This window comes from Monodon monoceros, unplaced genomic scaffold (genome assembly GCF_005190385.1).
Source record: "Monodon monoceros isolate NGI ecotype Baffin Bay Population unplaced genomic scaffold, NGI_Narwhal_1 Super_Scaffold_11, whole genome shotgun sequence".
NCBI classification, from domain to species: Eukaryota; Metazoa; Chordata; class Mammalia; order Artiodactyla; family Monodontidae; genus Monodon; species Monodon monoceros.
Genome location: NW_021703767.1, coordinates 12,599,072 through 12,609,317, shown reverse-complemented (window position 1 = coordinate 12,609,317; position 10,246 = coordinate 12,599,072). Strand labels below are relative to the sequence as shown.

Below are 10,246 nucleotides of genomic sequence, written 5' to 3'. Positions count from 1 at the left end.
AGTGAGAGGCCCGCGTACCGCAAAAAGAAACAAACAAACCTGAAAAGAGTCTAAACAACACTGGAAGGAGACAAAAGTGTAAATGTTTAAGCTGAAACCAAGCCATTGCCAGTGCAATGGGCAAATAAACAGCCACCTCCCAGGTGGCAGACAGGGAATGCGTGTGCTGACGTGGCACGAGGGCCCAGCAGACCCCTGGGCACCTACCTGGGTGTGCAGGAGGGTACATGCAGAGCTTTAAATGATCAGGACCAAATTTTATCTGGGAAACCCATGAAACTTCATATTCAACGTTCGTCAGCTACAATATCAATTAATGTAGAAATCTTAAAAGTCAAATCCTGACCTCTGAAATGCAGGTCTCTGTAGAATAAAAAGAGCCTGTGATTAAATCAATTAAACAAAACACAAAAACCTAACAAAAATAGACATTTATTAACAAGTTATAAAATTCTAAATCCCCCTTTGAAGCAGAATTTTTAAAAATATAGGCTGTCTTTCCAAAGCAGAAGTCAAAACAATCTCACGCTTTAAGGATTTAGGGCGACGCCCTTCTTATGTACTAAAATAACACAGCACTGGCAGGGCTTATTTATTCAAGAAGTTCCACAGAGCTTTGTTTTAAAGCCTTAAGGCAAACTTTACATGTCTCTCTTCTTGCTCTTCTGCCTGACATATCTCTGGACACTTCGGCTTTAAAGTCCATGAATCCCTTAAGCACTCAGAAGCGCCACCTCGATTTGTGGTATTTCTTTGAGGAACAATGAGCCCCTAAGAGGAAGGGTCTTGGCTGACTGGGGCTCACGGCCCGAAGGTCCCCAAGCCCACTGTAACCCTGACCGCTTCGCACACGTGGTCCCTTGAGCTTATTATTTATCAGTCAGTTAAATGAAGCCAACTTTTCCTGTCAGGACACCTGGTCAACATTCAGAGCTTGTCATCTCGCAGGCCTTCCATGGAAACCCTTGATTCAACCTGACTCCTAGAGCCTGGAGCCGGAAGCGCCAGCCGCACGGGGTTAAGTGTCAGGGATCGCGGCCGCGATGTCCTTGCAGAGCCTGACGACGGCCTCCTCGTCACCACCTTCCACGTCCTCCGAGGCGTCGAGGACCATCCGGACGTGGGTCAAGAGGGTGTCTGGCCGCTGGGCCCCCAGCCAGATGTCCTTAATGTACAGAGACACCAGGAATGCAGCAGTGGCTGAGGAAAGGGACAAGGCCATTAGAACGCAATCCGGTCAGTCAGAAAACAAGTCACCCGCCCACATGCACAGGGGCCCGGGGCTGTGCGAAGCCCCAGACGGCAGTGAGCACGCACTGCCATAAATTAATTCCACCTTTGCTTGACTATAAGTCAACCTTTCTTGTTCATTTTAAAATTATCTTTTCATGCAATGAATGAATGTGTGTGAAATGTAAAAAAAAGTTACTACAAGTCAAGTCTCTTCCTTGGTGCTGACCACCCAGGCCAAGAGCCACAACCGAAGTTAGGGAGGAGCGGCCCGGAGTCACTTCCCATCATCCCCTCAGTGGCACAGGTGAGAAGGTTTACAGGCCCAGATTCAATTCCCCGACTGCGGCCACAGGAGAGGGCAGGGCACCCCGGCTACCAGGTGAGCTCACCTGCTGTGCTGTGGGCCCGCCCCCTTCCCTGCTCCCCCTCGTGTCCCTCATCCCCCAGTGAAGGGTCCACCCTCCCGGATGGAGGAGCCACCTGCACATGGTCACAGCCTCCCTCCTGTCCTCCTACAGCCTTTGCTGTTCCCTCGTCTGTGCAGTCACACCTTTATTAAGAACCTGCTAAGCGCCAAGCACATAAATTGTGTGACTTGTGTGTTTGTGTGCGCACGTGTGTGCTCTTGTGCACATGTGTGCTCGAGTGTACACACACACACACACACACACACACCTGGCCATGACATGAAACGTAACTCTTCACGTGGGTAATAACGATAGAAACTTAGGGAAGCCGCTGCTCTGCAGTAGAGCGTCCCGGTGGGACACAAGGTTGTGACGTGAGCATCTTTCTCCACTGTAAGCAAAACCATCACTAAAGGTTTCTTTCACCTGAAGGCAAAGGCAGAGATTTCCTCTCCCCCTACACTCAGGGCCCCGTGGCCCTCTCCGCGATGCTCAGAACCGTGGAGAGGGGCCCCCAAAGGCTTACGACAGGCTCTAAGGGACAGGAGATGCTCCCCACCACAGGCCCACTCCCGCGTTTCTTCAGCCTCCGACCTGAGCACCAGGCTTACCTCGCGTGGCTGCATCCTCCGCGTTCAGAGAAGAGAGGTGGACGGCCTCGAGTATCTGCCGGTAGGGACTCCCGGCGGGGCCGCGGGCCGCCCCCAGCTGCAGCATGACGGCGTTGAAGAGGCTGGCCACGCTCTGCTCGGGCCCCGCCAGCCCCTCGGCGCCGCAGAACCTGCTGTACAGCCTGAACATGCCGCTCGCCACGGCGCTGTCCTGAAGGAGGTCGGCCACTACCGCTGGCCGCGGCAAGATGCAGCTCCTGAGCCAGCCCAGGAGGCCCGCCATCTCCACCCGGCCGAGCGGGCTCATGGCCGCGGAGCGCAGCACCCAGCCGGCCACCAGGACGGTGACAGCGCCCACGGGGCCCAGGCCTTCGCTCTCAGGTTCGGGGTCAGGAAACGTGGGCCCCCAGTGGGTCAGGATGGACCTCAGGAGGCCCCTGCACGCCTCCAAGGTGGACGCCGGCAGCTCGGGGTCCACCGCCTCCTCGGCCTCCCCAGGCCTCCGCTTCCGGCCCCGGAGGCCTTTGGCTCGGGCTGGCCCAACTGGCTTGTTCTTATCCTTGAGCATTTCTGTCTCACACACACACACACGCACACACACATACACACACACACACACACAACACACACACACATACGCACGCGCGCACACACACACACACACACACACAGGAAAGAGAAAAAGCGGTGAGACTGGTGTTCCGCCCACCAACTAACACACACACAGATGCAGATGGTGGGGCGGCCCACGGGCTGTGCCCTCCCGGGACGCGTCCCCACACTTGGAGCACAGCGAGTGCTCAGTGCTTCCCTGTGACCCGTGCTGAGCGCTGGTTAGCGGCAGAGCTGGGACTCAAAGCCGGCCCTCCGCTCCCTCTCGGGCTATGAAGACGGACAGGCCCTGTCTCTAAGCTGCAGACATGCAGCTCAGGGACGGTAAGACTCCGGCTGCTCCGCGGGGCAGCGAGCACAGCTTGGGGAGCGGGTCCGACACTCACTCAGCAGCTCCCTGACTTGGCATCTCTCCGCGGCTGCTCTCAGGTCCTCCTGGAGCCTGACGTCTCTCTCGACGAGGCTCCACTGGTGCAGGAGGACGAGGGCATCCCTGGTGGACAGCACAGTCTCGTTCACGGTGAAGCGGTTCATGTCCCTGAAGGCCTGCAGCACGGTGGCCCGGTACCTCAGCACGGAGTCGAGTGCCCCAAAGAAGCTGGTGAGCTGGGTGGAGGCCAAGGCGGGCCTGCGGGAGCCAACGCCACGGACTGAGCCAGGGCCACCTCCTTGTCTGGCAGCCCAGGACCTCGTCCTGCAGCTCAGCACACCGTCCACTCACAGCCCGGGCGACCCTTCACAACAGACAAGAGCGTGGAGCCCAGCGCACAGCGCAGGAAACAGGGAGCCCCTCCAGGGGAGGCAGAATTGGGGCCCGGAGTCTGAGCTCCACCCTGGAGGCACAGAAAGCGCTCTGGAAACCGGGAGAGCTGGGCAGAGCCTGCGGTGAGGGTGCCCGCTGCCACGCTAAACAGCTCCAGGACCGCCAGTTCCTCTCCGACTCAGGAACTCTCAGCCTCGAGGGAAAAGGCTCGGCAAAGCCCGGGGACGGCACCACCCACGGCCAAACCTGACGGTGGGCACTGTGGGGACGCACTTCCCTCCGAGTTCTAAGGAATTTAAAATTCAAAACCATCTGCCTTCCACAATTTTAACATTTACAATCAGTATTCTGAATAACAATCGGTTCTCAGAGACCAACGTGTCTTGGGACAACCCCAAAATAAGAAACGGGCGCTCTGGTATGAATCCAACAATTGAATTCCAAACAACAGAAAACCAAACGCCCGGTTCTTTATCAAGAAAGTTTCATTCCGAGATGACAATCCATTGGCTATCGATCCTCTGGTTTCAATCAGCATACCCCTGTTCCCAAATCAGAAATCTGAGGGCACACAGTGTATTTTCTCTAACACAGTAGAATCTGAGAAGAACTGAGCTCTCCTGAGGAAACCAAGAGTATAATTCCGAGGGGAAAATACTGAAATTTTCAAGGAATTCATGGATAAGGGAGCCCATAGGCTAATGAAAGCGGAGGCGAGTTTGGGAACAGCTTAACTTTCCTAGGCTTAGATCATGGAAAATATGTTCTTTCTATAAAGCATTTTGAGTGCTTGGATCCAAAAGTCCACTAGATGGTTTGCTGCTAAAAATGATCTGGAATGACAGGCTTTAGGTTTTTCAAGTGTGCTAAGTTCTCAGGGCCTTGAAAGGAACCTCCTGAAGTTGACGTGGAAAGAAGAGCAGCTGAAGTAGGTTTCCTGACGTCACCGAAGGGATGGCAGCCCCCGCCCAGAGCCTACCTGTGGAGCCGTGACCTCCAAGGGGTCATGGCCAGTGGGGAGGGGCTTACCTCAGGTGCTTCGTGAGCACAAGGAGAACGTAGAGGAACTCGTCGACCAAGTGCAGGGCGAGCAGCTTCGGGGGCTCCTGGGACCCAGGCTTGCAAGGAGGCTGCTCCCCTGCCTCCACGCCTCTGTCCCCCAGGGTGGTCACCCACAGCGTGTGCAGCAGGGAGATGAGGTTGGAGAGCAGCTGAGTCTCCAGGAACCTGAAATCAAATGTGGGAAAGTCCACTGTCTGTCACATCCTCTCCTCCCAGTGACATCTCCTGGAGGGAGTGGGCGGCAACCATGGAAGAGACTGCGACGGTGGTGACCATCCCAAGTGGCAGACTCCTCCCCTCTCCCCCAACCATCTATCCTCGCACCTCCCGCTGCAGCCCCCAAAGAGGGGGACACAGCATCTAAGTGAACACAGGATGTCTGCTACAGAAATGAAGCTCCACCCCAGGGCGAGGCCCCAACCCTCCTTTCTAGACAGCCAACCACCTCAGTCCCCACTAAAGGGACATTCTGGAGCCGCTGCGGCACCGTAAGAAGAGCCTTCCCGCCCACGAGAACAACTCAACCCTAAAGCATGAAGGTAACAGCCAGGAACAGATAATCAGCCAGTGCTGCCTTTAGATATAAGACATTACTTTCTTTCAGAGAAAAATCTTTTAATTCTTTTTAAAAAATGCACAAAAGGAAAAAAAAATGCATGAAAGAGCCTGGATATCCCCAGGCTTATCATCATAGGTAGCTGTTTGAAAGAAAGATCCCTGCCACCAAGAGCTGTCTGCTGAGACAAGGTCTTCATCTTTTCACACAGCCTCAAACTTAGGAGAGTGTTAGGAATCAAAACAGATCACACTATGGACTGAACCGTGTCCCCCGCCCCATTCAGATGCTGAAGCCCTAACCCCAATGGGACTATATTTGGAGGTGGGGCCTTTGGGAAGCCATTAGGTTTAGAAGTCATGAGGATGGAGCCCCCATGATGGGATTAATGTCCTGTAAGAAGAGAAAGAGACCAGAGCTCTCTCATTCTCTCTCCCTGGTCATGTGAGGACATAGTCGGCAGTGTGTTTGCCAGGAAACGAGCTCCCACCAAACCCAACCATGCTGGCCCCCTGATCTCAGACTTCCAGCCTCCAGAAGGCGAGAAAATGAAACTGTGTCGTTTGAGCCACCCGGTGACAGCAGCCCCAGTAACAAGACAAACACCCACTCCAGCCCTCGACGCTGCTCCGGCACCGGCTCTTCGCCGAGCACCTTGACCCTGGGCGGGAGTGGAGTGCGAGCCCACATCACCGCATGAGCGTTCCTGAAACAGGAGCTCCCTGTTTCTGCCTCAGGAAGGGCAGAGACCTTGAAACCTCAGATGGGGGACCCCACTCCAGGGGAGGAGCCTGGACCTGGCACAAGAGACAGAAAGGTGTTGTAGAGGATGCTGTTTCGGGAACACAGATTCTCCGGGACACTTCCAGCAGACACGAGAGATGGCAGGAGGTGCCACGGTCTCCGTGTCACCTCCTTCTGCTTGACGCACAGCACACACACTCTCTCGCTCTCACACACACACACACAGAGACACAGACACACACACAGACACAGTCACACACACACACAGACACACATACACAGACACAGACACACACACACACGGTGCTTACTTGCTCTCCAGGATGTGGAGGATCCACGTTAAGAGGCTGTAATCCCGCAGGATCTCATAGGCAGATTTGGCATCCCGGGCAGCATTCTGCAGAATTTCCAAAACCCAATTCTGCAAACCCAGAACAGAAAGTTACTCTTCAGTGGGAAAACCTGACTTACTTGATCCAGGGAACACTTTAAAAAATCGAATGCTATGTTCCAGTTACAGGCGGGGGCTGCGCGTGCCATCTGCTAAGTCCGCAAAGGTGGTGGCCATGTGAGACCACCCTTCCCCACAGTGACAGCCAGAGCACACAGACGGCCACAGCGAGCTCGGGCCCGGGGATGCCCACCCGCTAATCCACCACAAGCAGAGACACAGCACGGAAGCCACACGGCCTGCATCTGAGTGGGGAGGAGGGCGGACCCATTTCTAGCCCAGCCATGAACTGCGGGCGGCTCATTCATTGCCTTGATTTTACCACCTGGAGGGGACAGAAAGATGGGACTCCTGCTGGAACTGTTAACTGGGTGCTTTAGAGTTCTCACATGCTGTAAAAAATGGAAATCTACCGTACTCGAATTCCGTTTATTCAAACTCACTCCTATTTACCCACATTTTACATGATACCACAAGCAGAAGCTGACCGGGCTAGAAATTAATCAAAATACTGATGAATTCTCCCAGTTACATCTCGTGCGACATGAGCTCTGGCTCCAGGGGCAGAGCTAATGGGCAGACTCCCTCGTCAGCTGTGAGGCAGGCAGGTTCGACTCCCGACTCATTTTCCCAGCCGAGTTTTGATAACCTGCAGCTTCTGTGCATCGTGAGACATCCTGGTGGCTCGGGCGTGTCTCCAAGCACCTCAGTCATTTATGGGGTGACGAGTTTCTAGAGCTTTCAGCCGTTCCAGAGCCACCTGGGTACTCATTACCTCCCTCCCTCTCCACAGGCCCTGCCCCCAGGCCAGGGCAGCGGAAGCTAATGTAGAATCGGGAGGCCAGGCTGGGTGGGACTCCACGGGGACTTGGCTGGCAGATGGAACCCCGTGCAAGGGCCCAGGCCTCAGCCCCCCAGGAGCGCTGGCCGCCTACCTGGGCCACGTCGTCGCAGAGCGGGCTGCTGAAGAAGGACAGGATGACGTGGAGGACGCCCCGCCTGGCGCAGAGCTCGTAGCAGTACTTGTCCCGCATCCCCTGGCGCAGAAGCCCAAACATCCACTCCCGCTCCGTCTTCTGCTGTAACCCAAGCAACCAAGAAACTATCGTTAAATAAGTGAAGGCCTTTTCCCCTGAAAACTCTTCGAACGCCAGTACTTTCAACTGGGGGCAAAGGCTGCAGCACAGCCGCCCCCACCCTCCGTTTCTGGGTATGTTATTAAAAACCCTCCATCTCCTCTGCTTCCATTTCTCCAGGTCAGGAATGAGGGACCAGGTCAAGTTTACACAGTAGACTGTGCTTACTCACAGGGGGTGTTCTGTAAAAGCACACTAGTATTCAAGCCAGGGCTTCACCAAGAAAACAGAACGAGGAGGCCACGACTCGAGGCCTCTGGAGCAGTCTGCGAGGTCTGAGAAGCCACCCAAGAATCAAGGTGTGGAATGGGAAGCGTTTCCACACATAGGCCCACCTGGCCCCGAGCTCCACCCCAGCCTGTGCTCTGTAGCTGACAGTCTCCTCGGGGAAACGTCAGCGCAGTGGCTGAGCATCCCATTTAGGAGTCTTTCCAGGACCCCGAGACCTCAGAGCATTACCTCGAAGTCCGAGCTGTAGAAGAACTGGTAGAAGCCTGGAACTTTGTTCATGTTCAGGTACTCATGGGACAGCAGGAACTTGTTGACCTTCAAATACATGTGCTCCTCTGTGAACACAAGCAGACAGTCACTCACCATAGTGCCAAGAGGACACCCCGTGGCCGGCTGGAGTAGGGGAGCAGGGCCCTGGGGGGCGGTCAGACATAAATCCCTGCCCCCTCGGGGCTTTCCAATCCTTATCCAGGTTATTAGTTCTCAAGAATTAAAACGCAGTTAAGACACCTTAGCTCTACACAGCACACGGGCTTCTCTTGCGGCCCAGGAACCACGTGAGGATGTCCAGTCCTTCGGAGACGTCACCCCTCCCCAGGCATGAGCCCACTGCCTAAACTCTAATCAGCTGGTGGGGAGAGTGGGGCCTGGCCACACCTCAGACAGCACAGGGCTAACACCCAGCCCACCGGCCTCCCACTGAGGAAACTGCCACAGCAAAGGGGGCTCACACGCGCCCTGGGTCACTTGGCCCTTGAATGCAGCGGGGCCGACACCTCCTCCCCCGGTCCCAACCCTGGACCACTGATGTTGCCCTGTGCTCCAACACCGACAGCAGGTCTGATGTGGGACAGCTTGCCTGGGGGGCACAGGCTGGATGGGAGGCCAAGACCATCCACCGTGACCTCTGCTGGGGTATTTTCACAGAAGAGTTTGTTCCTTTGGAGTCTAAATGGCTAATTACCTTCTTTCCTCCCGTAATTTCTAAGGTAAAGAAAAAAACATGTAATAAAAATGATACGGGGGAACTTCCCTGGCGGCACAGTGGTTAAGAATCCGCCTGCCAACACAGGGGACACAGGTTCAAGCCCTGGTCCGGGAAGATCCCACATGCCGCAGAGCAACTAAGCCCGTGCGCCACAACTACTGAGCCTGCGCTCTGGAGCCCCTGAGCCACAACTACTGAAGCCCGAGTGCCTAGAGCCCGTGCTCTGAAACAGGAGAAGCCACCGCAATGAGAAGCCCACGCACCGCAACGAAGAGCAGCCCCCGCTCGCCACAACTAGAGAAAGCCCGTGCGCAGCAACAAAGACCCAACGCAGCCAAAAATAAAGATACGGAGGACATGAAAATCAAATCTGAATTCTAACAGCAACTTGACTACAGGTTGATTGTGGGGCCTTGAACAAGCTATTTAACCTTGGGGGCCCCAGCTGGGAGGCTATCTCCTCATCTAAAAACAACCGTGTTACCTCCAAAGAACCCTGTGGTCCCTAACGTTATCAACATTCTACGACTTTTCACTAATTACCAAAAAAAAAAAAGGTCCTATGATAGACTGACTTATGCTCACACTGCCTCGGCGCTGCCCTGCTGTGAGGAACAAAGTGGAGTGTTTCGTGTTCCATGCCCTGGGTGACACCTGCACGGGACCCACAGGCCGCTTGTCCTCTAGCTGGTGAGCTACACTGATGCTGACCCCCGAGCTCAGAGCGGCAGCTGCCACCACGGACGGGCCTCCGTGTCAGGTCCCTCTAAGCGCTCGCGTATGGATCCGTGACGCCCCCGAGCAGCCCCTTTGGTGGGAGCTGTGATTTGCTTTACCACAGCTTTATACCCCTACAGGCAAACAGGAACACGTAATCTCCCCCATCACACACACTCTTCTGTGCTGTGCACGTGTGACCCTGATCCGTCTCCCTCACACGTGTGATGGACTGGTTACGCCTGCGGGATGAACGCCTCCAAGTGGCCTTGCTCAGCCTCAAACTTTCCACCTCACCCCAACCTGATCCTGTCAGTGGTACCTGGTTTCAAAATTTGCAAGGCTGCTTTGGCGATGAAGAGAGTCAAGGTGAAGGTGAGTCTCATGTTCTTAGTTCGGATCCCGTTCCGGACTACGTCCAACAGGTACAGTACCTTCAAACCAGGAAAAAGGGGCGGAAAAAAAAGAGAATTTGCAGAACGTCTGTGATCAGCCTTATCTTGTACAGCCTAAACCACGGCTTTGCAGAGTGGCCTGCTCCTCGCACCCCAGGGACCACCCAAGGTGACGCCTGTCCCCACCACCTCAGGGCGCAGCTTCTGAGGCTCTGTGTGTCCTGGGTGACAGCTGCCATCACCCCTGAGTTCAACAGAAATTAGAACTGCTCTGCCCACCACAACACAAGAAGACCACTTGTAAGGGGAGACCTGTCTCCATCTCCCGGGGCTGAGGACC

General features: G+C 55.1%; 1 protein-coding gene across 4 annotated transcripts in view; it reads right to left on the bottom strand.

The window, feature by feature from the left end:
* Positions 1-416: 416 nt before the first annotated feature.
* URB1 (URB1 ribosome biogenesis homolog) overlaps positions 417-10,246 on the bottom strand; it is a 64,250-nt gene continuing 54,420 nt past the window's right edge. For 3 of the 4 annotated variants that reach the window (XM_029214628.1, XM_029214630.1, XM_029214631.1), the window contains 8 exons: positions 9,834-9,945; positions 8,035-8,141; positions 7,375-7,518; positions 6,300-6,409; positions 4,656-4,853; positions 3,250-3,491; positions 2,252-2,821; positions 417-1,200 (listed from right to left, as the gene is read on the bottom strand). In XM_029214628.1, the coding sequence (XP_029070461.1) occupies positions 1,019-1,200; positions 2,252-2,821; positions 3,250-3,491; positions 4,656-4,853; positions 6,300-6,409; positions 7,375-7,518; positions 8,035-8,141; positions 9,834-9,945 (1,665 nt within the window). In that variant the 3' untranslated portion in view covers positions 417-1,018. The remainder of the gene's footprint in view (positions 1,201-2,251; positions 2,822-3,249; positions 3,492-4,655; positions 4,854-6,299; positions 6,410-7,374; positions 7,519-8,034; positions 8,142-9,833; positions 9,946-10,246) is intronic. The other variant, XM_029214629.1, reaches the window with a different exon arrangement.